This window comes from Strigops habroptila, chromosome 13, assembly GCF_004027225.2.
Source record: "Strigops habroptila isolate Jane chromosome 13, bStrHab1.2.pri, whole genome shotgun sequence".
In the NCBI taxonomy this organism is placed as follows: domain Eukaryota; kingdom Metazoa; phylum Chordata; class Aves; order Psittaciformes; family Psittacidae; genus Strigops; species Strigops habroptila.
Window position 1 is genome coordinate 13,614,881 of NC_044289.2, and position 26,916 is coordinate 13,641,796.

The 26,916-nt window shown below is 48.0% G+C and overlaps 1 protein-coding gene across 2 annotated transcripts in view; it reads left to right on the top strand.

Annotated features, from left to right (window-relative positions):
* Window positions 1–3,095: 3,095 nt before the first annotated feature.
* The window catches only part of SLC17A9 (solute carrier family 17 member 9), a 32,227-nt gene continuing 8,406 nt past the window's right edge, over window positions 3,096–26,916 (top strand). The window contains exons 1-13 of one of the 2 annotated variants that reach the window (XM_030503456.1): window positions 3,096–3,229; window positions 11,286–11,483; window positions 13,038–13,177; window positions 13,834–13,933; window positions 14,668–14,798; window positions 15,618–15,714; window positions 16,584–16,680; window positions 18,688–18,775; window positions 19,090–19,124; window positions 19,677–19,792; window positions 20,253–20,308; window positions 20,445–20,474; window positions 20,584–23,098. In XM_030503456.1, the coding sequence (XP_030359316.1) occupies window positions 3,135–3,229; window positions 11,286–11,483; window positions 13,038–13,177; window positions 13,834–13,933; window positions 14,668–14,798; window positions 15,618–15,714; window positions 16,584–16,680; window positions 18,688–18,775; window positions 19,090–19,124; window positions 19,677–19,792; window positions 20,253–20,308; window positions 20,445–20,474; window positions 20,584–20,747 (1,347 nt within the window). In that variant the 5' untranslated portion in view covers window positions 3,096–3,134 and the 3' untranslated portion in view covers window positions 20,748–23,098. Of the gene's footprint in view, window positions 3,230–11,285; window positions 11,484–13,037; window positions 13,178–13,833; window positions 13,934–14,667; window positions 14,799–15,617; window positions 15,715–16,583; window positions 16,681–18,687; window positions 18,776–19,089; window positions 19,125–19,676; window positions 19,793–20,252; window positions 20,309–20,444; window positions 20,475–20,583; window positions 23,099–26,916 lie in introns of those variants that run through there. The other variant, XR_003994031.1, reaches the window with a different exon arrangement.

Sequence of the window (26,916 nt, forward strand, 5' to 3'; positions counted from 1 at the left end):
GCCTGTGTGTGTTATCTTCACGGGTAACGGGGCCTCCTGCTGTCAACCACAGCTGAAAGCATCCTGGAGATGCTTACCTCAAAAAGTAGAAAAGGATATGGAGTCATATGTTGCCATAAATCTACCTTTAGCAAGTTGAGTCAGGCTCCGGCCTGCTGTGCAGGTTTCTCTTCCGTCCAGAAGTGCTGTCACTGGTCAGTGTTTGTTTCTACTGTCATGTTCGTGATGACAGGGGACAAGTTGGGTTTATGGCTGTCATGTGAGGAATAGTGTCCTCAGCCCTGCTTGATGTCCCCAGCCCAGTTCATCAGCTCCTTGCTTTGTGTGCTCAGCCGAGCAGGGACAAAACACAAAGCTGATGAACAGCACCCTCGAAAGGATTTGTGCTCAATGGACACATTGGGGTGCTAGAAGTGATTTTTATTCATTTCCTATCCGTCCTGCCTTCGTATGATTAAATTGAGGATGAAATCACCCAAACTACCTCTGGGCTGCATGCAGATTTATTCATCAAATGGGAATTCCAACAATATGCTGCTACCTCACACCCACTTGGGGCAATTTCTGCGTGGGAGCTGCTCTTCATTTAAAAGCAGTCTTCATTTGCCAACCTCTCTCATCATTTGCTTGTTTTCAGCATATAGTTGTCTGCAGTGATTTTGCAAGGTTGTGTTATTTAGCACTAGAAACCATACTTGTTTTCTTCAGCCTGGACAAGTCACATTGAAACTGCTCTTGATTAGCAGAAGGCTTTCAGGCTACACTTGGACTGGCCTTTCAGGAGAGAGTTGTCCCTTAGGGAACATGTGAGCTTATTTCTCCGTTCACTCTCATTCATGATTTGGTCTTGAGCTGTGCTTAACTTCATGAAATCTCCAAATACAACCATTATGTGCATAAACTTCAGTGATAATTCAGCTCATATATTAAACCAAATAATCTTTTTGTTTGGTTTAATCTTCACACAGATTAAGCTGAACATGGGAAAAAATAGAGGAGATGATTGTATTCTCGCACCTATCTTCTGAACTAATTCCATTTCCTATTTAATCAGCTCAGTGGGAGGTTTGCTTCCAGAAAATGATGCAGTCTGGTTTTACTTCTAAAACTTATTTATGTGCATGCGAGAGATGCTACGCTCAAATGCTTTTTATAGCTGCAGCTATTTTGGACAGTGAAACTCGCTGCTGATGTGAGGAGCAAATTAGTCAAAGCAGCTGTTAACTGGGGAGGTGATACTGAGTGGTACAAGGGGAGGAACTGAAGAATACAACAGAGAAAACTGCACTGTGCTTGATTTCCAAGCTGAATCCTAATTTTGGTAAGTTAGCAGCTGCTGTTGTGTCTTGCATCCCACTGCAGTGAGACTTAGCGTAGTAGTAACTCATGCAGGGGTTCAAGTTACTAAGTCGTATGAATATGTGATTACTGTCCCATGCCCAAGACTTCTTTAGTTCTTTTCCGAGCTTGTTACATGCGTTTGACTTGTGTAGCACTCATGTCCCCTTCTGCCTTGAATTAACTCCAAACATACACACCCCACGTTGAACAATGGTTTTGGGTTTTGGCTGCATTTTCCCATGCCTTGGCTCCCTCTTCTGGAAACGGGCACAGTAGCAGAGTGAATAAGAATACTTTATAGTTTCCAGTTTCCTGTCCAAATAAAGGGAGGAAAGCCTACTGCTGGATGGAGGTTAAGCCCTGTGGTTCCTACACATGGTTCCTCTCAGTTTCCACTTGTAGCAAAGCTTGTATTGGTTTTCTAAGCTGGCAGCAGGTCTGGGTGACTGTGCCACAGGCCTTTTGGAGTAGATCTCTTTGAGGAAGAAATGCTAAAGCAAAGGACAAAGTATGATTTTTATGATTTTTGCTTTGGTCAGCCCTAGCAGCCTTCTCCTTCTGGAATTCTCAATGAAGTGTGAGGAACCTCTTTGCTATTCGACTCCCTGAAGTTCCACTCAGTACTGCTGTTACCCCTCTTGATTTAAGTAGCTAACTGCTAGCGACCTGCAAGGTATTCATGTTAGAAGAAGAATGGGTGAGTTAGCTAAACATCAGTCTGCTAAATTTCAATGAGCATTTACAGGTTCCTGGCTGCGGGAGCAGCAAAGGGGAGATGCCTGCCCTGCACCTGCATCCTGTACTGCTTAGTGCAGTTTGGTACCCAGAAGCTGGCACCTTCCCCAGGGTTGTGTAAGACCTTGGTGAGCCTGTGCAGGAGCTCCTGAGTCCTTTGCTGACCTCAAGATTTGTTGTGCTTGCATCCGTGCTGCTGCCAACCACAGAATCACCTGGATGATGCTTTGTAGTGCTTTTCTGCCGGCTCCCTTGTATTCCTGAAATGAGTCACGAGTCCTCTTAATTTGACTGAAATAACCACCATTTTAATGATCTAATTTGAGCTTCTAGCAACCTGGTCTAGTGGAAGATGTCCCTGCCTGTGGCAGGGGGGTTGGAACTAGATGATTTAAGGTCCTTTCCAACCCAAACCAGTCTGTGATTGTATTTCTATGTGGGAGGCTGGTCCTTTCTTTCAGTTACAGCAAGACAACAGCCCTATCCAGCAGACTTAAATCAAGCTGTAACAACACTGATTCCTGTTTATTTTTTTCATTAAATTCTTTGGATAGGAATATAATATTCAGTTCTAATCCCGAAAAAGCAGAGAGCGAGGCTCTTCTGCTGGCAAACCCGCGAAGGCTGGAGGAGCAGGGGCTGGCTCCCCAGGTATTGCACTCCGTGGTATCAGGTGAGGACAGACGCTGTTCAGCCCCTCTCCTAACCCCGTTTGGTTTTGCCGATGGCGGGATCAGTATTTACCGGAGGAGAAGGGAAAATAAAAAGGGGAAAGAGAGCTAAAACGCCGCAGTTTAGTGGGTGATGGACGGGGACAACGACCCCGCCGCGGGCCCGACCCGCAGAGCCTTCAGTACCGCGGGTTCGAGGCCGCCCCGGGACCGGCACCGGGGACAGGGACCGGGACCCGCCCGCTGCGGGACTTCCCGGAACGGGGCGGCGGGAGGCGGCGGGAGGCGCTGACACGTGGCCGCGGCCCGGCGGGGGGAGGGAGCCAGCGGCCGCCGCGATGTGAGCGGAGCGGAGCCGAGCCGGCGGAGGTGAAAGGCGCTGCCCGCATGGCCGCGGGTGGCGGCGGCAGGAATGTGCCGGTGTGCAGCGCCGAGCACGGCGGCGTGAGGAGGGATGGCGGCGGGGACCCGTACTGGTCCAGGTAAGGCTGGACCCTGCTTCCCTGCTCGCAGCGCTCTCCCGGGACATCCACCCACAGCATCCCTCGATCCCTTCCCGCTGCCACATGCGGCTACCGGGAAAGATGCAGCTTCGGGATGGAGGGGGTCGGGCAGCCTGAGCCGTTCCCCGGAGAGGCGGTGTCGGGAGCACCCGATGCTCCGCGCCGGGACAGCGGCCGGGATGCGGCCGGTCCAAGACCCTCATCGCCCGGCCACGGTCCTGCCCCCCCGGGGGTGCAGGAGGATGGTAGCGGGGGACGCGGCCCCACCGCCCCGGGCAGTCCCCGCTGCCGGGCTCCAACGGAGACGGTAAAGGAAAAGGGGAAGATCCGGGATTACTGTGAAACACGAGGGGGAAAAAGCCTTTTGAGCTTCTTTCTGGCCTGCAGTCATACTGCTGAGACCACTGAGAGGTTCTTATCGAAGTGTTCCAGCAGGGATTCTTGTGCTGGTCATGATAATTAATTAAGATAAAGTCTGGAATAGTTGCTCTGCAGCAGCACGAACTGTTCTTCAAGTTAAGTAATTAAAATACTTAAAAACATTATTGAACCCAAACTGAGCACTTTTAACAGTCAGGGCATAAGCAAACGGGCCAGGTTAGATGGGGCTTTGAGCAACCTGGTCTAGTGGAAGGTGTTCCTTTGAAATCTGGTTGTTTAATGCTGCCATGAAAAGGAGCTGACTCCTGGCTGCACCCATGGTGGCCTATCGTGTCCCGGCTCCCCATCGCCTCCTCAACATGACCCCAGTGCTGAGCTCACCTCGGTGGGACAGTGGAGGAGCAGCCACAGGGACAGGCAACATCAGTGCCAACACACAGGAACACCAAAGGGAGGAACTGCCCCTTCCAGCAGCCATCAGCCACTGGATAAATTGAGGTTTACCATCAATCATTTCCTACAGTGGCAGCAGGGCGACGGCTGCTTTAAACTGCTACCTCAAGGGAGACTTTTCCCGCTGTCAGAGACCTGGAAGTCTAATCAAACCGATGCTCATCTCATCTAAGGGGTCTCAAAAGGAGACCTTTGGCACTGGGGTTGCTTAAAATTGGAAGACTCTTCCCCAGAAGCTCAGTCTCTCCCTTTCTAACTTTTCCCTGAGTGTCTGTGAAATGGGAGTGCGGGGAGAGGAAGAACCTCGCACCAAATTTCCATGAAGCAGATTTCCATTTAGGTGTTCTTCCTCTAGTGAAAAGATCGACACATTTGGCCAGAATGAACCCTCCCGTTTCCCAAATCTCTTTGAAAAACATTGATAACACTTTCTCAAACAAAAGGGGATGTAGATGAAGACAGTCTATGGCTCGAGACTGACATATGTTGAAGCGATTCTGACCACCTTAAGTGCCCTTAGTAACAGAAAGAACCCGGTTATTGCGAAGGAGCAGCAGGATAACCATAACTGCCATCATATCCTTATCTCTATTGCTGTAATTTATAGAAGCTGAGCTCCCATCCCTGTTGTTTGGTGTAGACGCACACTTGTGGTCACAGCCCATGATTGAGGAGGCTTTATGGAGGCTTTATGGGCAGGCAGAGGGTGGGAAGGGCAAAGGGAGGAGCAGAAAGGAAGAGCGAGCTGCCAGATCATGCAGAAGGTTGGTCGAGTGTATAAAATACCACATTGGGTGGTTTAAAGTCAATCTGGTGAGCAGTTTTCAAACAGTATATGCAAATAAAGAGCTCTCACCATTTCTCAGTGTGCGCTATTGCCACGAAGGCAAGGTTTTATCAAGTGGGGGAAGTGACATGGGTTCTCCTTTCAGGCTCCAACAAAAGACATACCAGGCAGCCTTCCAAGATCTGTCTGCACCGTCAGTGCAAGGAGGGATCAACAGTTATCTTGGCAGGTTTATTTTTCCATCTTTGTTCATCCTGCTTCTTCTTTTGCCCGCCTTCTTTTCAGCTGGCTTTTCCTTCCTCGTCCATGTCCTTGCCCTGTGTTTTATCCTGCTTCTCCAGCTGCCTTTCTCAAACTTTTCTGCAGGTTTCCAATGGCTCCGTAATCGCTCATCTCCTCTTCCTCTTCCAAGAACAACACTTGGGGATTTATGTAGTTCATCTGGACATTTAGAGCGCACTTTTTAGTGGAGATCTTAACATGCCAGAGCAGGACTTGGGCATGTAGATGTGCTTCAGCATCTCTGGTTTAACTGGGGGAGGTCTGAAGCAGTATGAAGATAGATGAGTTGCCAAAGGCTGCACACAAAGTGGACCCAGCAGCAGTCATGGGGCTGGCATTTGGGATGGTACCTCCAGGAGAGAAACACAACATGGAAAAGCCAGTGCGTGTCCTGGGAAACAAATGACTCCCCACACCACTCTGCATCTTCCAGCCTCTGGCTACACCTGAAGACAAGGGATTATTATAGTGGTTTCTTTAATCTCCAGGGATAAAAGGAGTCGTACCACTGGCCACAAGCTGGTCTTCAGTCTCCTGACTGCGCTCTTTGCCTGGAGCCAATGGTCATGTTGTGTTTCTGAGTTCTGTGAATAAGATGTTGCAGCTCCAGTTGCATTTTTTGGTGGTTGGGTTATTTTATTGTAAAAGTTCCTCACCCTGATTTTCATCGTGACCTTGTTGGGAACTTTATTCATTTGGAAAATGTAAGGAAGATGCGTTTCGTTCCTGGCTGCTCCATGTATGCCCTTAGATCAGCGTGCAAAGCATGCATGTGCTATATTATTCTGTTTTCCCACCACCTCCACCTGGACTTAACAACTCTTTCCAGCTCATATGAGCTGCTGAAATCTGATTTCATCTCTGCTTTTGCCGAAAGCAAGAAATGAAGAGAGGGAATAAACCCAGAGCTGCTCTTGCTGAACACCACTTTGTTGCCATCTGCGGCTCTGCACAGGGAGTTTGTGCACAGGAGGTGGGCAGGAAACCAGCAACTTTCCCAGGAAAAAAAGCCCAGTGTCCTCTGTGCTGCTCTTGTTGACTGTTAGCGGGTGGATTGGGAGAGAAAAACCCCTCCTCTAAACCCCAAAGCTCCTTTTGACAGCGACAAATCATTAGCTTGGAGCCAGTCTGCAGCATGACAAAATCAGCTCGAGGAGGGGGGGAATTAACCTCTCTCTTGACAAGCATGATAGATTTCCAAGAGAAGGAGGAATTTTTCCTGAGGAAAACAAAGGGAGAGCAGTGAGGGGACTGTCAAACTGCCTTAGAAATAACTACCTGGGTATTATCTCCCTGCACAGGAGTGTTTGCATGGCTGATGTGTTTATGCCACATCAGTCAGGCCATGGTTGTGGTGGTAATTACTGTAAATTAAAGCCATAGGCGGGTAAGGTGGGAAAGAGGTTTTCAAAGGGGGATGCTCCCATGGGGCTGGGAATAGGTGACAAGGAGGGAAAGATCCCATGTTGAGGCAAGTGACCAGGCACAGGGTGTCCACAGGATGTTCCCCTGGGAGGTGGCCCCATGCTTGGGCTTCTGGGTGTCCTTGGTCTGGAGCTGGTGGCCCTCCAGTGTGTCTGGGAGCTGGGTACCACAACGTGGGCTCACCCCCATCCTGCTCTGGGGTTCTAGGAGGGATGGGCGAGTGTCCACTGCTGGTGGTGGGGATGAGCAAGCAGGTTGGGGGCACTGGAGGTGGCTCCTGCTGATGTACCCTCCGTGCATCTCCCACAGAGCTATTTCAGTCTGCTTTTAGAGAAGGGAACTGAGGTGAAGATGCTGTAGGGGTAGGCGGTGTGCCCCGCTGCCAATACTTGTGCCCACATTGGCCATGGCACTGCTCCAGTGCAGATCAGGAGCTGCAGCTCCCAGATCTTCTCCCACTTCCAGTTATGGAAAACACCCACAAACCTCAGAGAGAGCTTCTGGCCAAGAGCTGTTGTGGGGACAGACTGTTTGTGGTATTGCTAACACAGCTCTTTTAGCACCTGAAAATACTCAACAGTCCAAACCCGTGCCTTGAAGGGGATACTAAACTGTAATCTAATTGATAGCCTAAACTCCAGCAAGTCCAATTTAACAGTGCCTTGCAGTGTCTGCAAACAGACAGAGCTGGGGGAAAGGAGGGAGGCAAGTCGAGAGAAATAAAGTTAAATAAATATTTGCTCTGTGGCATCTACTGGAGAAATTCCTCCAGCAGGAAAACACACTGCAAATAAAGGTACCCTGTGCTGCTGGCTCTCCTTCCACCGCAGGACAGCTTGGCTTGGGTTTGCTCCTTTAGGACTCTTGGGCACCTTTGAAAATCAATCCTAACCACTGTGCCGTGGGCAGGGGACCCGTTTGGTTAGTGGGAGCTGGGTCCCAGGGGCATCACTGGGTGCTTCAAAGCAAAGCTGAGACTACCTCCCCAGCACCCAGGGCTGAGTTTGGAGGACAAGGACCAAGGGACATCAGACAGAGCTGCTCAAATGCAGGGCTGCTGCCATACAAAAAGCCACCCAGGAAGAGTCATTAGGGCTTGAACTAATTATAGTCTGTCTGGGTGGTGGCTGGAGGTTATGAAATAGGAAGTGTTTTCTTGCTGCATGGCTGCTTCATTGAGTAAAGGGGATCTTGCTGCCATGCAGAGGGGATGCACCTGCAGTGCCTGTAAGCAGAGAGGTACAACAGGTCAGGACAGCACAGGCTGGGCACCAGGGAGCCACTGCCACCATGGGCACCCAATTCAGTGAATTAGGTGGCTCCAGACAAGCTCTGGTGATTTGTCTGCTGATGGTTTGGGGGTTGCTGCCCCTTCTCATGGATGTTTCTGTCCCATGTAGCCGGGGCTTGGCCAGGACCACTGAGGGAAGATGCTCAGTCTGTCCACATGGCCAGTGGGATGGGCTTGGTCGCACTGATGACACCAACGGCTGTGACTTCCTTAAATTGAGATATGCTTCATTCTGACTTAGTTTTGTTATCATCTCCAGCACAGATTATCTCCCTCCTCAGTTAATCCATTAGATTTATTTCCTTAACACTGATAAAGCTGCACTTCTCGGAAGGCTGATGTTACCTCCAAAAACTATTGCTTGAGTTGCCATTATTCCTTACTTTTTTTCTATTTTCCCCCCTCTGTGCTAGCGGTGGTTTCTCCTGTAACCTTTGCTGTTGTTGTTTTGCACTGAGCAGAACATTGACTCATCGGCAGCCTCTGTGATAACTATAATTAGGAGAAAATGCATTTACAAAGCTCTTTCCTCTGATGCAAGCACATCATTGTCCTTGCAGAGGAATAATTCTTGCCATGCTTTCAGGTGGGTGTGGGCAGCCAGCGATTGCATTTGACACTCATATTGTTGGAATGGATTTTCCTAGCTGGATATGCTGCCTGCCGAGCAAGTGGCAGTCTGAAGCCGTCTTTATAGTCTCCACTTGTTTTGAGCATAAGTCTCTACGGATACATTTAAACATATAGGAAAAGAATATGAATGTATAGAGTGGAGTAATCGAAGCACTGGGACTGTATCATATACCCAAGGGCTTATTCAGTGCTTTTGAAAAAGCATAAAAGTCAAGAGAAGAAATTCACTGGAGTTTTGTCCAAACATCAGCTGGGCAGGAGGGCTATTGGCAGAGCATCCCTGCTTGGGAATCCCTTCCCACTGCTATATCTGAGCTGTGTTTTGAATGGTGGTTGTCCCTCCACACCCCTAAATCCCTCTGAATACCCCAACACAGAGGCCGAGGGTTTGGGTGACTCTGCCCACCTCATCAGGGTGACAAAAAAGCTTGGGAGCTCACAGCATCCCCTCTTACCCCTCTGCCCTGAAGCCAGAGCTGCTCTGCAGTCTGCTCTTTGCTTTTGGGGTTCAACCCATTAACACCAAACTGTGCCTGCACCTTCCTTGGACACTGCCATTGCTGTGTGTGGGTTCTGTTTTTCCTAGTTGCAAACAAGGGACAGACCATGGCAATAGTATAAAGAGAAGCAGAGTAAAGACTAGTTGAGCTGCACAAGTCTTTTTCTCTCCATCTCACATCTTGCACCGCCATACAGCGTTTAGGACCAAGGAAGAAATGTCTTTCTAATATCCCATTAAATGCTGCTGTGCTCATCAGAATAACTGCTGGAAGAAGAGGCAGAGCTCGGCTAGTGAGAAAACTCATAAAGCTCTCCCTTTGCTCAAGGGGGAAAAGCACAATGTAGAAAACTATCTTGGCAGCTAAATAATAGGAAATACCTACGCACACCTCAGGCTGCTGCGTTTTACTTTGTCACCTCAATAGTTGCAGGTTCAATAGCTCAAACTAGTCAGTGCCACGCCACTGGAGATAACAGGAGAGATTATGGGCTTGGACTGGCAGCAGCCCATTTTGGTGGGTGCAGAAGGTTGGTTGGGAGCATCCCATCTTGGATTGCCCTAGGCACCCCCCTGAGGGCTCTCCAGAACATTTTGCATTGCCAGTTACCCTCCATCAGCCCTCTGCCTCTGATGGGGAATTTGTACCCAGAACCTCCCTGTATTGTCCTGCTGGGGTTGGTCTGACCCGGCCACGTGGCATCCAGGAGCCTTTGGTTTCGTTGTGCTTTCTCATGAGAAGCTGAAGTTGGTGGATCTGCTGATCTCAGAGCTGATTAAAAACCAAATCATACCAAATTCAGGTATGTTTGCTGCATATCTTCCTCTTGCTGTGAAACCAGGAGGGACTCAGAGTGCTTATCAGTTCAAACGGCTGGGGCAGGTCAACCCTTGGTTACTTTTTCCTCCAGCAAAGATACGTGAGGTTTTCTACTTCCTGTATTATTTTGTACATGTCCACAGTAACAACGGTTCCAACCTTCAAAGCAGCAACTGAAACACTTCCAGTGCCTCCTGCCAGAGGTTGGCACTGAGCTGCTTATCTGCCTTGTCAGGAAACAGCAATAAATTCACCTCCAGCGGGTACAACTGCCCTGCGTGTTCTACTTTTCATTGTTCCTTTGCCTCCCCCTGTGATGGACCATTTGACACGTTTATAAATGGTTTTGTGCTATGTGGGATTAACCTACATTTATCATCATTCCAGGACAGAGGAATAAATGCTCAGTTTGATACAAGAAGTGACCCAGGTTGTTTCCCGCGCAGGAGGTCAGTATGTTTAGTAGGGTGGAAAGCACAGAGGATAATGCCCCGGTACAGCGAATTCCCCAGTCACCTCTGGAGCAGAGAGAGTCTGTTTGCTCAGTGCTTTGTGCTCTGGCCTCTAGGCATAAAAATAACCAAATACAAAGAGTGGGTGTTCATACCAAGCTTTTAACTCCATAATTCATGGGCAAAGGGGGATCCAGACTGATGCTAATAGGGCTGAGTGGAGGCAGAGGAGTGCAGATACCGCGGCTTGAAGTTCACAGCAAAATGTGGGTCTCTGCTCCAGAAGCACATCACTGATTTGGAGCAGGAGAAAATTGCCTTCCCACTTATTTCCAGCCTGTATCTTCTGCAGAGGGAGGGCACTTTTCTTGTGGCTGAGTACTTATGTACCAAAAAATGTATTCTGTTAACATATCATTGCTCACATTATCTTAAGCTTCTTATCAGGCCAGCCTGGATTATCTTGCTCCTCTCTCTGGGCAATTTAGCCCCATCATATCTTGGCTCTCACTAAAGAAAATCTCTGTCTCCCTTCTACTTAGGAAGAGTAACACACAGCCACCCTCCCTGGGGAATGGCTAGGAATGCCAAATAACAAATGTTTGCTATCAAGACGGTGTGTCTTATGCAAATACTTCCAACCTCCTGCGCTGACCTTTCCTTTGTTATCCTTATCTTTTAAAGAACAGTTTCTAAAGCTTTTGTTTGGGGAATAAAGCAAACAGGTTCCCCTTCCTTTCCCTCTATCCACAGAAATGCAGGAGCAGCTTGTTCCACCTTGCAGCCTAAGGACAGGCATTATTTTGCTGCTGGGGTCAAATAGCGTTTGGGATGAAAGTTAGCATCATTCATACAGTCACCAGATGTGTCAGAACCCCTGTCCCCCGGGGGATTGCGCTGATCTTTATCAAGACAGACTCAGCTTGCAAGCAAACCAGACTGACCCATGAGTCCTTGCTATGCATGGATCTACCCCACAGACCATTCCCCATCTTCCTCTCCCTCCTTGCAGGCCTGAGGCCCGTGTCTGGACGGTGATGTTGCTGCTGGGGACGTGCCTGCTGTACTGCGCCCGTGTCACCGTGCCCATCTGCGCCGTCGCCCTGAGCACCTACTTCGACTGGGACAAGAAGCAGTCTGGGATAGTGCTCAGCAGCTTCTTCTGGGGCTACTGCTTGACACAGATTATCGGAGGACATATCAGTGACCGGTACTGGAAATCATTCTCATGTTTGCTTCTGCTTGGGCTTTATTTAGTCACACTTAGCTTGGCTTTGACCAGCCCCAGATCCAGTCTTGGCAGTGGCTGTGCCGAGCATCACCCTGGGACAGTGATGGGGTGGAAGGGTGAAGTGTCCCCATGGGGAGATGCTTTAGGGGCACTGCAGGTTGCTCTGTAAGCAGTTGAGGTCTCTCCATCAGCATCGCTCAGGGTCTGTAGCTGTGATTCAGAGAGGGCACGTAGCTTTGACTGTCTGATTAGATTCCCTTGCCTTGAAATTGCTGCTCTGCTCACAGGGCAGGATGCACTGACGGACTTTGCATAGCCAAAATCCCCAGCAAACACAGGGGGTATCCACACAATCATTACTGCCTTGAGAGCTCCTGCAGAGCAGCTGCCAGGAGAGATCTACAGTCACATTAATGGACACTTTAGACCAACATAGTTTTTTTGTCACCTGGAAACAGTGAAGAGCACTTTTAGACCAGCGTAACTCTTCTGATGGAGGTTGTTTTTAGCACTGCTTCTGTAATTGGAGTAAAAAAAGCAAACCCACAGGCTTACATGAAAGAAATAGTGGGTGTGAAGCAAGCTTTATTTTAGAGAAGCGATAAATGCTGATGCTTTTCACATAGCTCACGGCTGCTGCTCACCAGGAGTGGTATTTGTCCATTAACAAACAGTTTGATCCCAGCAGTGCTGGACAGGAAGGGTTTATAGCTGCAACCACTAACCACAAGAAAAAAACGTTTCCTTTTGCAAGCACAACAGCTTTGATTTGATCTGCACAGCCTGTCTTCATTTTCAGCTCAGCACCTCCAGTTTTTCCACCCTATATTCTCATGCACAGGCAAACCCCCATCACAGTTTCCATCATGTTTGGGGAAAACAAGTACCTCCATTTTATTATATCAACTAAAAACCAACTTCCCCAGCTAACTGTAAGGAAAGATCTGAGTAATCACCTGCTTGGGTTCCTTTCCCCAGCCGCCCCATTCTTAGTGAGGAGGGCTTTCCTATGAAATCCTTTGTGAGGAACACATGCCTGGAAGAGGTACATTATCCATGCAGTGCATTATGCTATTTCATTATGTTCCTCAATAGTTTGCAAGCAAAAACCCACATGTGAACAGGCAGAGCTGGTGCAAAGGAGCAGATGGAAGAGAAAACACTGTGCCTGGTTGAAAAAAGCAGGATGGTGACAGCAGCTTGAGCTTCCCCTTCATCAGAGGCCTGAGCACATCTGTGCAGTGATGTCTCTGCGGTTGGTGTGTGCTGGAGCTGGATGGGAAGCGTTTGTGGCCAGTGTCCTGGTGGGAGCAATCCCAGCTTGCTGCCTGCTCCAGGGAAGCCCGAGGTGGGAAGGGACAGGAGGTCAGAGCTACTCCCCAGAGGGTTAAAGACATTTGAGAGAAGAACAGGTTTGACTGAAAGGTCACTCTTAAAAACAGGCTAAACTGGGAAGAGCCCTTGAGTCTTGACTGGGGGACTTTGCCCTTTTGCCCTCCTCTTGGTTTTGATAACATGGTTTCTGTGTTCCAGAATAGGAGGTGAGAAAGTCCTTCTGCTCTCAGCATCGGCCTGGGGGTTCCTCACGGTGCTCACCCCGCTGCTCACCCACATCACTTCTGCACATCTCGCTTTCATGACCTCCTCCAGGTTCCTTATGGGGTTATTGCAAGGTGAGACCTGTGTCCTGAGCATGTGTTTGTCTGCCCATGGGCTTCCTTGCACGTGGGCTCATGCGCAGTGAATCTGGATGCAAGCTGCATGGTTTGCAGTGCATGGACCCTTCTCCTGCATGTTTGAGCCATCTTCTGCCTCAAAACTGCCTCCACATCCAGAACCTCCATGGGGAAAGAAAGTCACATGCCTAGAGAAACCCATTGACAACCATTCCTCCATAGAAATCTCTGTGCCAGGCAAAGGCTGCTGCTTCTGAAACCATCCCTGTTCCTGTTTGGTTTTCCACATCTTAAAACCCCTTCAAAGCACTTGGCTAAAATCAGTCCTTGCTAAAACCTTTAGATCATTTGGGATGATTTTCCTTCCCTCTTGCCAAGCTGCAGCACTTGGGAACTGTTGGGATAAGTGCATTGGCACTGATGGATTTACAGTAGCTGAGGTAATGATGAAACGGGGATTATGGAGAAGGCACAAACAAACCTTCCATGGTTATGGATTCACTTACATTGTTCTGTATCCTGTTTTGAATTCACCAAAGGTTTTGGTGCTTGTCTCAGTGTTTACCTCCTCTGGATCCTTTACATTTGCTTTTGGTTTGCTCTCAAGGGCACAGGAGCCTGACTGCTCCGTGCCTTGTTCCCATTGCTCATAGGAGTGTATTTCCCATCTCTGACCAGCCTGTTATCCCAGAAGGTCCGCGAGAGCGAGCGAGCCTTCACCTACAGCACAGTGGGGACCGGCTCACAGTTTGGGTAAGTTCAGAGGGTTTGAGCAGTGAGTGGCAGTCTCCAGACACCCTACGTGATGAAATGCCATTAAATAGTTGGAGGCAAAACTCACAGCCCAAACTGCACGTGGATTCCTGGGTCTTCGAGGACACTGGCTGCAGCTGAGGAAGCCTCAGGCAGTTGCTGTCGTGCATATCAAGGATTTATGTATGTTTTTAACTTTCTTTTCAAGCCAGACTTTGAAGGGTGTTTACAACATTTAAATTACTATGGGAAACAGCCTGATTCAGTAGTAAGAGCAAGGTTTGGCCTGAAACTGGTCACCTGTCCTCTCTGATAGATGGGGATAATATAACTTCTCACACTAATGTCCATGAGAATATTCTTTCTAATGAAGTTTTGCTTAAAAGCCAAATAGAAATATTACTGTGTTTAATCACTTAGCTTTCCAATGTTCTACATTCTCTGAGATACTTTCTGCACACCAGCAACCCCATGTTCTTTCCCTGATGTGCATGTTCCAGTGTGGGGTGAGGTTCTTTCATGGTTTCTCCTGCTCAGGTGAGGATCTGGCCCAAGATGCCACGCGGGGAGCAGGGCATGTTGCAAAGACACAGTGTGATGGGGCTGGTGTTCAGCAGCTCCTTTAAGTGCATTTAGTGACACACAGCATCCATCCTGGGCAGTATCTCCCACTGATGCATCCAGTCCCAATGCTCTTTGCCAGACCTGTAATCCAAGGGTGGTTTTCCTTGCAGGACGCTGGTGATCGGCGGTGCTGGATCTCTCCTCCTGGATTGGTACGGCTGGGAGAGCGTTTTCTACTTCTCTGGTTTGCTCACTTTGCTGTGGGTTTACTGCACCTTCAAGTACCTCCTGAGTGAGAAAGGTAAATCCAGTCACCTCTATCCCTTGGACTGGCAGCTGTGGGACCCAACCAGTGCCTCTCCCTTATTTTCTGCCAATCCTCTGCATTTCCAAGATCATTCCTGGTTTTACACAAAGACCTTTTATTCAGATGTCTTCTGTAATACACACTGTGTCTCACCCAAGATGCTAAACCCAGAAATGAGGTTTTGAGCTCTGGCATTGCTGATTTCCTATTCCAAGTCCCATGCTGGATTATATTGCTATCAAGAGCCTGATCTGACTCCTCAGTACTCTTAAGCACCAGTGAAAACACCAAACAGAGCATGATCTTCAAAGTGGATTAAACTAAAGCAGAGCAAAATACTTATTCCAAACAAAGAGCATCTACACATAGAGCTTTTAAAAACCAGTTAATCCTGAATGTATATTCCCAAATAACCGTCTGGGAGTAATTCCACACATGGGGAAACCCTTACACCTGGCTACAGCGCTATTAGTACAGCTCGGTATGTAGAAGCCCAGCTCATCAGGAGCCTGGTGTGTGCTTGATGCTGCACAAAATCCAGTCCTGGTCCCTGCTCAAGGGATATTTCTTTACTTCTAACAGGAGATATAAGAAATGGGCTAAGGTGGCTGGATGGAAAAAGTATGTGGATACAATGGAAAAATTTTGGTCAATATAAAAAGGTCTTTTCATGAGCATTCAATAGTGGTATAGCCAAAAAACAAGGGTTAGACGGAGATTAAAGGTAGTTGTAGAGCAGTCTCCCAAGGCTCCCTCCAGCTGCACAGAAAATTACTGATCAAAGCTTCCCTTTGTATGTTTTCTTCCCTGCAGAACTCATCATCCCCATAGACTATTTAATGAGAGGCCTCTCGATATCCAAGCAGACCAAAGTTCCCTGGAAGCAGCTGTTCAGGAAGGCACCGATATGGTAAGCAGCTGCGGTGGCCTTGAGCATCAGCAGGGCTGGGGAGCAGCCTTCTTCCAAGGGCTTTTTCTCCCCTTTGTGCTTATTTCTTCTGCTTATGTGTATTTTGACCACTTATTTATATATTTGGGAAACACGACCAGATTTTCTAACCCCTTCTGTATAAATAAAGAACTAAAAATGTAAGCTTGACGGAAGGCAGTTTATGTTCTGTCCAGAGGAATGTCAGGCCTGAATGTTACTGGCAAATCCTTCTCCTCCACAGGCTGTTCCCTGGATGTGTCGTGTGCACCTCTGGAGTGATATTCTCCATCAGTCTGGTTAAAAATGCTGCTTGCAATGGGCTCCCAAGAAGTGCTGCTCAGGGGCACTGGGTGTTCTCATTGTTAGCAAAACATCTTTTTAATAGCCGTTTTTTCTTTGCGATGATGCATTCGGTACTGAAGCTCATCCAAGCATGTTCCCAAATGTTGTATTCAGACAGGGAGGAGAGCGGTGGGGCTGCAGGGCACCAAACCCATTTCTGCCTTGAATAACCATGGAGCATCTGCTGATAACAAATCCCTAGAAAGCTCTAAACACCTCTTGGAGCAGGCCAGCTCTCACAGCACTGGGAAATGCACTCACACAATCACTGCTGTGGTTAACTTTGCCTCATGATGGGCACTGGGTGATGATGATGAGGAGGAACGAGCAGTGCTGCGAGTGGCAAGCCGAAAGGAGTCATTGTGTATGGAAAAAAAGGGAAGCAATTGTAGCGCTGTGAGGGATTCCTTTGTCAAACAGGAACTGAAACACTGTGTTGCTCGAGTGCCCGTTTCCCGGCGTGACCTGTCACTCCTGATGATTTCCTCTCCACTGTGTGTTTTCAGGGCTGCCATCATCGCTCAGCTCTCCACGGCCAGCACGTTTTTCACTCTCCTCTCCTGGCTGCCAACTTTCTTTAAGGAAACTTTCCCCGAATCAAAAGTAAGTTGGCTCTAAGATATTGTAGGTCTCCGTGAGAATGAGGTTGTGCTGGGTACCTGCTGAAACAGGTTGTTAGGGAGGGAGATGGTGGCAGAGGGATTTGGTGAGAGCAGGTTGGGAAGCAGGAGGAGGTGGGAGTTTTCTCTGTGGATTTAGGAGCTGTTACCCTCCTGCACATACATTTGGAGGTGCATCCTCCCACCAGGTAGGCACAGGCTGTTTTCTAGTTGCTTCTTTAGGAGTGCTGAAGTGAGGTGGAGCTGGAGCACTTTTCATGCAGGGAAGAGAGGGTTATATTTGCTTTATAGACTGCTTTTCTTTTGAGGGAAGGATGGTTTTCAAACGGCACGGAGCTCATGACATTATGCAGTTGCAAATGACCACCATTCACATCTGGGTTTTTAACTGTAGTGACATTGTGTAGCTCAGACCTGCCTGAGGAAATCATAATTACCTTTAATAACGTGTACTTCAAAAATACTATAACAGCTTCCCTCTCCTCAGCACTAATGATGTTCTCATTTTTCAGAAGCCTAGGCAATACTCATCTGGGCTGAGAGCTGCTATTTAGATCTCGTTCTCAGAAACTCAGACAATCTCTACACAATGGCTCTGTTAGGTTTTTATAATTTCCAGAGCTGCTTACAAATGCCTTTTCATATTACATGTGTAAGGTGCTTTATGGCAGACTTGATATTCATATGAAAATCATGTATTAAAACAAGCAAACATATTGTAGTGACAAGATCTGTGCACCTCGAGTAATGTGCTTGTGCAGCAGTAATTTACCATCTGTTCAGCATTATATCATGGTGCCTTTATGTAAGATGCTCTATGAGTGCTCCTGCATCTGGTAATCACTTCATGTGTTTTAATACAATGGGGCTCCAGGATGCTCGATTTTAAAGGATAGATGATAATCCTTAATGTGGGAAACCTGTGTCACCTACTGGTCAAAGTCCCTTTCTGCAGGTGGGCTGCCTTCACCACTGCTGGCAGCCCATTGGGATGGAGGTGATGGAGGGTTTTGGCTCAAGGTGATGGGCTGTCGGTATGAGACAGTGGTTCAGTGTTGGGATTGACTCGCTGAGCAACCCCAGATGATGTTAACAGGCACCCCCACAAGTCCTAGTTACCCTAGTGTTACCCTACCAAGTGGGGTAACACTTCCAAAAGTGACCAAGACCCACAATTCCCATGGCACTGAAAGCTGGAGATGGACCCTAGTGTGATGTCCAGGAACAGGATCAGTCCTCTGGCACATCCTAAAGCCAGGCAAGGGAAGGAGGGATGCCCCCATGGGGTGACAGGCTTTGAATGAAGTGGGATACACCGGGCGTGATGGGTGGTTCAACCAGCTGAGATGAAGCCCAGCCCAACCCGCACTGCTTTCAGCTCCTTGTGGGATCTGGGCACCAAAACGTCTCTGAGCTGCTGTAATCCAGATGTCCGGTAATCATCTGTGATTACAACTGTAGCAAGCTCACTTAATTGAAAATAGGCCAAAGTATGTTGCTGCCCATAACGCTTCCTAATCCTGGCGTTAGAAAATCCAGCTCTGTTCCCTCAGCTTCACAGGGATGCTGCTAATGAGGCTGAAGCTGATGGCAGAATTCTGCCGACAGCTTTAACGATGACCCACAGGGCAGACTAAAATCTGCACTTGCTTTGCAGGGCTCTGTGGCTCTGCCACATCATCTTGTGGAGCAGTAAACTTTAATCCCTCTTTCCCAGAGCTTTCTGCCTCTGCAGGGTCACCAGGGCGAAAGGAAAGGCAAGAAACCTACAGATGCTACAGCCCCGTGATGCTCCTTCTGTTTTAGAGACTTTGGGACCATGCAAGGTGTAGCTGGGAGCTTGCTGTGCAAAGAGGGAACAGATCCTGCAAGAAGTTCTGATCACTCCATTTGTTTTCCTTTCTACAGATATCACAGACTATCACATAAAATGTTTGCAAAGAAACTCCGCTCTGACAGCAAACCTCTCTTGACTTTTGCTCCCTTTCAGGGTTGGGTGTTTAATGTAGTCCCCTGGCTGGTTGCGATTCCAACAAGCTTGTTCAGTGGATTTCTGTCTGATCATTTAATCAGCCAAGGTAAGGGCTCTTTTGGCTTTTCCTCAGCTCCTGCTTTATGTGATGTGGGAAGAGGACCTGGGTGGGAGGAGGTGGGCTTGTTTGCAGGGTGAAGACCCAGCAAATAGACATGAGGTTCTGATATGAAAGCAGAATAAATACTCCAGGGTCCAAATCCCATCCATGTGTTTGGGGCTCCCTTTGGTCTCAGTTGCGGTATCCACCTGGAGGTGAAATCTGGCCATCTGAAATCCACTTACCCTGTGGTGTCCTGGCTGGAGAACAAGGAGACCTGGTGAGCTGTGCTTAACTCCAACTCTCCCTTTCTCTTCCAGGGTACAAAACCATCACCATTCGTAAGTTCATGCAGGTAAGAGAGCTGAAGCCGCAGGAGAGACACCCGAGTTACCTGCTGGGCTCTGCTTAAATGACAGATTAGACCTCTTATGGAGCTGAGTTGGTGGTTATAGGTGGAAAGAGGGCAGGTTTGCAGATTCATTGGTGATCAGTACATATGCCAATGAAATAAGTGCAAAACCCTGACTGAGGAACAGAGCGTGGACCAAAGGTAATGCTGAGCACAGAGATTTGTGAGTGCTCTGAAGAGGTTTTGCTTCACAGGCAGAAGCCAACCATACACTGTCACTCCAAATGACCCTTAGATACTTGAGGAAATATCAGCACAAGGATGAACAGAAATAGGAATGCTGGGTGAGAGCAGAGCGTATCCTCCCTGCTCCGCAGCATCCCATCCCTCCCGACAGACGCAGAAGGACAGGACACCAGGGAAAAAAAAGGCTTGAGAAGCACCTGGTGCATACGAGCTCTTGCTGTTGTAGAAGGGAACAGTTTGTCCATGAAAGGACTCACTTTATTCCCTACAGAAAATGTGCTGTGGTGTTTGATTTTCCCTTTCTTCCAGGTCATTGGTTCTGGTGTCTCGAGCATTTTTGCTTTGTGCCTGGGCCAGACCTCCAGCTTCTGCAAAGCGATAGTGTTCGCCTCTGCCTCCGTTGGCCTCCAGACCTTTAACCACAGGTAACCAGTGGCAGCAGCAGCAGCTGTGGCCCTTAGCTCTTATCCCACACTTGGCATTTCAGGGTCCTGGAGGAAGCTGCCTCCTTTGTGACTGTCAGAGCAAGAACTGGTGCTTGTCAGAGCATCACGTGTTGGTCCCTGCAAGGCCAGTAGAGTTTAGTGGGTTGGAAATGATGCAGCAAACCTCTAGTGTGGGGAAGGGCTGGGACCAGCGGGTATTAGGGAGATGAAGCAGGAGAGGAATTGCATTTTTGATCCTCTAAATGCTTTAAGCTGAATCCTTTTCCTCCTGGTGCTCTCTGGTGCTGCTTCACTCCCAGCCTCTTTCCTCCTTTCTCCCACCAGTGCCATTTATTGCCTAGGACCCTTCCTTTTGTTTGACAGACTAAACTCTGGGTGAATGATGGAAAAGGAGTCGTGCTCCATTAAAACAACCATTTCCCTCTGTGTTTCTCACTAGTGGCATTTCAGTAAACGCACAGGATCTGGCCCCCTCGTGTGCTGGCTTGCTGTTCGGTAAGCATTCCCATGGGAGAGGCGGTGCGTTTGTGGGGAACGTGGTCAGCAGCAAGAAGCTTTGAGCTCTGTGCAATGTCTATTCCACATGTGCAGCCTCAGCTTCCTCCTGTGATATACCCGCTTTCCTTTACAGGTGTTGGGAATACAGGTGGAGCTCTCCTAGGTAAAGTACCTTCCTCAAGCTCAGCCCCTCCTCGGCAGTCCTATCCTTGCAGGCAAAGAGGATCTGGACCTGGAGCCTTTGCATTTCTTTCTCTTCTCTCCCATCCCAGGTGTCGTTTGTGTGTACCTGGCTGGTTACCTGATTGAAACGACTGGCTCCTGGATCTCTGTGTTCAACCTGGTGGCTGCTGTTAACAGCATTGGCCTCTGTGCTTTCCTCCTGTTCGGAGAGGCCCAGAGGGTGGACACAGACTCTGCATATATGGACCTCTAGAGATGAGTCCAAAGGGCAGGAAAGCGTCACGTCTATGTGTCATCGTCGCACAAGTGCCAAAGAACATATTTTTTTTAGGTGTTTAACAAGAAAAAAATATATTGGGACCAAATATATTGTGGGTCTGGATGGAACCCATGGGAGAAAAGAAATTTAGAGTCTATTTTTTGCTCAGGGCATAGCTGATGGCCTGCAGAGCCATCCAGCTCAACATCTCCAATGAGGATACAGCCAGTGTGACCAGTTTGCCCCAGTCTGTGTCTAGTGGACAAATACCATGTGGCTGAAGCAGCTCACACAGTGTGTCTCCAAAGGCTGCTGTGGTTTGGGACTACAGGGAGGGCGGATGGTGACACATGTCCTCTGAACTACATGAAAGGAATAATCGAAATGGATGTACCACTGACCTTACCCCTCCCTCACGTGCCTTCGTTTTGCAGCCTGCTTGACAGGTACAAGCCAGGTTGAGACGAATTCAAGTCTTCTCTTCAGGGGAAGTCTTCTGGCTGGATGTCTACTGTGGACCCAGAGGCATGAGGTTGCATCAGTGCTGAGTTGGAATGCAGCAAAGCAAATCTCTCACACCAGCTGAGCCCATCTTTGCTCAAGGGCTCCCATCTCTCCTGGTTGGCTTTACTCCATCCCTGAACCAAGGTAGAGCAGCTCCAGCATGACAGCAGAGTTAAGCTGCAGTCACCTATGGCCAGGCATAGCTGGGTTGACCTTGTGGTGTAGGTGCAGCCAAGGAATCCCCTGGGAGCTGTTTTGCCATATGCTGTGAATGTATTTGAGGAACAGGTCATGTCCTGTGCTATGGATTTATACTCCCAAATGCTTTTTGCTTGATTAGACCCATCCTCCATGTGCTCTCAAAGGGACACAGGAGACTTTCCAAAGAGCTTGCAACGGGCAGGTTTTGTTTCTACATTAAGCATAAAGCAAATTTCTGCAGTGGGGATCCATAGTACAGGGTGTGGATCCCTGCGGTTCCCTGTGTCAGAGGGAGATACTTGGCTGTACACGCCTCTGAGCCTGAATGTCTTAAGTTATTTATAAATATTTTTAAATCTAAGTACCAAATTCTATATTTTATGGACTTGAGGCCTGACTCTGCTTATTTTGTGTGGTTTTCCCACCAAACCCCACAGTACCTCTAGAAGGGAAGGATTTACCAGCCTCTGGTTTCTGGTTTTGTAGGTTCTATTTTAAATGCGGCATTTCATATTAAAGCAATTCATTGCTTTCCCTCCCACCCCCTGCTTGCAGTCTGAAAGGATCTCTTTGATTGCTCCAGGAAACTTCAGCTGAGCCTTGGGAGCAGATTTCCTAAGGGACCTCGTTGTGCAGGAAAGCTTTAGGTTACCCCCTGCTTCTCCTTTTGTTTTGGCCAAATTTATTCTTGGAGGGTATGATGGAGCCATGTTAAGTTTCTGAATAGCTGAGTTTATAGTGCAAATACTGACAGCCTTTTAATTGCAGAGCCACTAATGGGTGCCACTAAGCTAAGCTGGGTTACTTACTGGGGATATTAAGAGGTAAAGATGCAACTACCTGATGTCTTTGCAAAAGAATATGGGATCCCTGTGACCTGACTGGGGGCTGGATTGATAAGAAAGTGGGTTTTTTCCTCCTCCTGTGCTTTTTCTCTCTAAAAGACTGGTTGCTACAATCCTGTATCTGAGGTGCTGCAGAACCAGGATACACAAATGCTGCTGGGAAGCTTCTTAAAATCAGTGGGTAAAATGGGGAGGGCACACAGACCAAATGCAAGCCAGGCTTGCCAAAGAGGCCCGAGGCTGTGCAGACATCTCTGCCAGCCTTGTCTCTCATCCAGCTTGAGCAGATTGTTTGCGTGGCCTTTCTATAGGGACATAGGAGAAATCCAGATGTGACTTTCTTTTTTAACATCTTCCCTGGACGTTCACTGTTGTAGGCCAGGAGCACAAGGAGGTGATTCTGGTTCTCTCTGCTAGTTGCACCAGCTCTTGGGAAAGAGCTGATGAGTTTAAATCACTGGCATTCAAAGCAAGCAGCTTGGCCACCCCTTGGCTCTGCAAGCTGGGAAAGTTGGAACTCATCTTCGATGAAAAGTCAGTGTTGTTGCTGTGTCTTCTCTGTCAACCCAGCTAACACTTTGGTGCGCAGTCCAGATTATCTCTGTAAACTGGTTAGTAAGTTAAATATTTCAAGTACATTTGAGGTTTCATTATGTTCGTACCTCTTTGGAGAAGTACTGAAACCATTTTACATAGCCATGCTATGATTTGTTTAAGCAACCTTGCCAAAGCTTGCTGCCTGAAAGGTTTTGTTACAGAAGGACCTGACAAAATAAAGACATTGAATCATTTTCACACTGTCTGACTTTCCTCTGAATGCAGAGGTGCTAATCTGCATGATCAGTCAGGGCCAGACAGAGCTCAAGTGCATTTAATGTGATTAACTCCTCAGGGCTGGTGCTAGAGGATGGGGAGGCTCTGCTAGGGGGATATCAGGGCTGGCAGATTGTCACAGCATCCTTGTGTGTGTTTGTACATTGGGCCTCGGAGCACATTCATCTACATCTTACTATTCAGCAGCGCTGTGGTCAGTACAGCATCAGGAGACTTGCTCCAATATCGGTTGTTTGAGTAGCAGCACAAATGGAGCAAGGCCTTGGTTAGGTGGGATATCCCCCTGCAGATAGATCGCTTTCCACCTGGAGATTGTGCTGATAAAAATTGATCACTTCTTTGCATCCTCACTGATAGGTTCGAACAGATTCCAACAGAGGGAGCTGTTAGATTTGGGATGTGGCAGCTCCTGGCTGGTGAGAGCTGCTGAGCCTGGCCCTGGCACAGCTGGCACAGCTGGCATGGACAGTATGGATGGTATGAATGGTATATCTGGCACAGCTGGCACAGCTGGGCAGTGATCAGAGCCCTGGCTGGTGGCTGTCACCGATGGAGCCAGCGCTGGGGAGTCCCAGGACCTGCTGCCCCAGCATTCGCTTTCGCTCATCATTTGGCAATTGTACAGTTAGTATGGAGGGAGCAAAAGTTTGGGAATACATCTTCAAAAGAAAATAGCCACTAAATTCTAAACCTCATCTGCAGGGCCATGCGATCAAGAAAATGTCTTTAAGGACTGCAGAGTCCACTCATTTTCTTCTCAATGTGCTCAGAAAAAAGCAACATGAAACTCTGTGGCATGAAAATGATGCCTCATCTTTTCCTGTCCCTTTGCTCCTCTTATCAAGGAATAGACAGCCTCTGACACACACACTTGAGCTATTTTGGCCTGAAAAGCTCTAAGAAGCCACAGACCTGCCTTAAACCCTTCCCTGTTGTTCTTCATGGGATCCTGCAACTGTGTAAAGCCTGAGACAGAAGAATAAGCTCTGCCACATTCCTTAAACTATCCAGGTCCCAGGGCTACTCTGCCTGCCAGGCTGGATCCGAGCTTTCCAGCGTGCCCTGAGCAAGCAGGGACAGGTACAGTGTAAAAGGGACTGGGAATCTGGGACAGAGCTTAAAGGCTGATTAATCACAGTTATGTTGTATTGCTGCTGTGGGTTGGGATTGATGGATCAGTTTGTATTTAAATAGTTTGGGGCATATTCAATAGCTGGCATTGGAAGGATTCTGTTTTATTGCACTTTGCATAACACAGAATCAATAAACACATTCAAGCAGATGGAAAGCAAAACAGGGGAGAAAAATAGCACAATTTGGGGGAGGAAAGAAATAGCAAAGAGCATTTCTCGCTGGTACTTTCGCCTTGAAAACACAAGCAGATGCTCTCCCAGCAGAGACTTGATCTAACATCCACCTGCCAGCTCCCCAGGGCTGGGACATGCCCCAGAGACACTACTGCTCTGCAAAGGGCACCCAGCACCGTAACAAGCAAAATATCACCATTTATTGCAGCTGTGACCTACTGCATGGCACATAATGAGGAATTTTCCATTTCAAACTTTAATGCAATAATTAAGATGTCCATTAAGGTCTTTACAGTTTGACTGCTTGTAATTAAAAATGGGGGTGATGAGGGGGTGATGACAGGGATGCAGTCCAGGGCATCAAGCCCATGCCAGCATCTTTAAGTGCTCTTCCCTTTTTAATTCCCTGTTTTCTTTCTTCAAACTGATTTTCCTGGTTTTGTTTCTAATTGTCCTCAGTGCAGGTGGCCTGAAAACATGTGAAAAAGAGTCTTAGTTCCATAAACACAATTTGGTTTTAAAAGAGAGCTATTCCTTTCTACCTTCAAAGTATAGGTGCTCCTAGGCTGTGGTTTTTGGGGTGTCTCTGAGCAGGGAGCCCCTTGGGGCCCTCAGGCATCACCTTAGGCCAGGCTGTCCCATCTGATGGCCCCTCAGCAGTGCCAGGGACATGGTGCCAGCCAGGACAGCCAAGCTTCGTCAGCAAAGAAAGAGTCACAGGAATAACAGAAACACAGCATGATCATCAGCCATAGGAATGGTAACTGGGGTTTATGCTGCAGTTGGTCTCCAGACTGGTTTAGCTCCCTGCATACACAGTTCCTGGTGCAGGATTAAGGGTGAGGTAGGTTTTAATCCAATAATGGAAAGAGAAGAAACCCCCCGTATAAACTCTCATCTTCCAAAGTCTCTCTGCTCCTGGGATGCCAAAGTCCCATTATCCAGTAATAGGATTTGGCGTCCTAAAGCAGTACTGAAATACTGGTAAAATTTTGCTCCCAAATCAGTAGATTTTTGCAAAGGATTAATAAAAATTAATGATTTGACTGAGGATGTGGCTGCCAGAAAAGCTTCAGCTGATCCCTTGAATCCCTTCCCAAATTGCTTTCCCCTGCTCTGTGTAACTACTAATTTACTAGTGACTTACCCTTGTTCTTCCAAACACAGCGCTGGGTGTGATCTCTTGGTGCTTTGACATTAATTATTCTCTAATAAATTGTTTTTAATTTCAGCTCCAAAAAAGCCCCACTTCCATGGGAGACAATGGAAAGTTATATGTGTAATAACCATGGGTATGACTTTGCACAAAGAAATTAGCAACCTACTCGCACACGTCCTGCAGCTTCATTAAACACAAACCGTTTGAGGTTGACAGGGGATTTGCTTGTGCAACCATTTAGGCTCATTGCAGCTGTTAAGTTCCTTTCATGTTGGGTTTTTTTCCCCCTTCCTACCAAGTCTCAGACAAACCCACTCATTTACAATCTCTCCTGTGTACCTGAGTTACAAGTGAGGTGGATGCTTTCATGAGGTTCATCCTTGTCCCTTCAGATGCCTGGAGCTGGTGTGAACCTCAGCTGATCATGGGTGATTCTATGGCTTTGCTCTTATTTTGCCCCAAATGAGACATGCTCCATAAACCTGGTGGCACGTATTTCCCAGCTGCAGTTGCCTTCATGTGGTTTTGCTGCTAAAACTAACCTGCCACATCCCTGGCGTTGTTCAAGGCCGGGTTGGATGGGGCTGGAGAAACCTGGTCCAGTGGAAGGTGTCCCTGCTCATGGCAGGGGATTGGAATAAAATGGTCTTCAAAGTGCCTTTCAACCCAAACCATTCTGTGATTCTATGATTCTATGAACCTGATTCTCAGTGCTTGCAGTTCTGCTCTGGCATCCTCCAGCATTCTTCCTCTGTCTCCTCCATCCTGTGGTCCATCCCTCTCCAAGCCCTTCTTCACAAGCCCATTTAGCAGGTTTGGGGGAGCTGACAAGGCTCCCAGATGGCCTCAGGCTCATGGCAGGGAGAATGTCCCCTCTTCTTCTGCCCTCCAGACCTGGTTATTTAGCAAAATAATGCCCATAAACAAGTATATTATCAGCAAGAGCATAATCAAATATCAGAGAGGAGATCTTCAGATGAGTAATTGATCGTGATCTGTTGTATTTCATTGTATTTCAGCCCATCTGGGGCACAATTGCACTTTGCAAAGGGCTGGAGGCTGCAGTTCCCACTGCAGGAGCCACCTGGAGCAGTGAGAGCTCAGCAGAAAACCTTCGTCCTTGCAATTTCCTTTTACAGAAGCCTCTAAGTAGGACACACACTGCAACGAAGTGAGTGACCTGAGAAATGTCAGCACAGCCCTGGACTGCCCGTCTAGGAGAGTCAGCGCCGGTGGGGACGAGCTGTTCTGCACCTGGACAGAAAGGTTTGGACCCAGGGACCAGGACAAACCTTTCCAGAGGGGGAATTTTG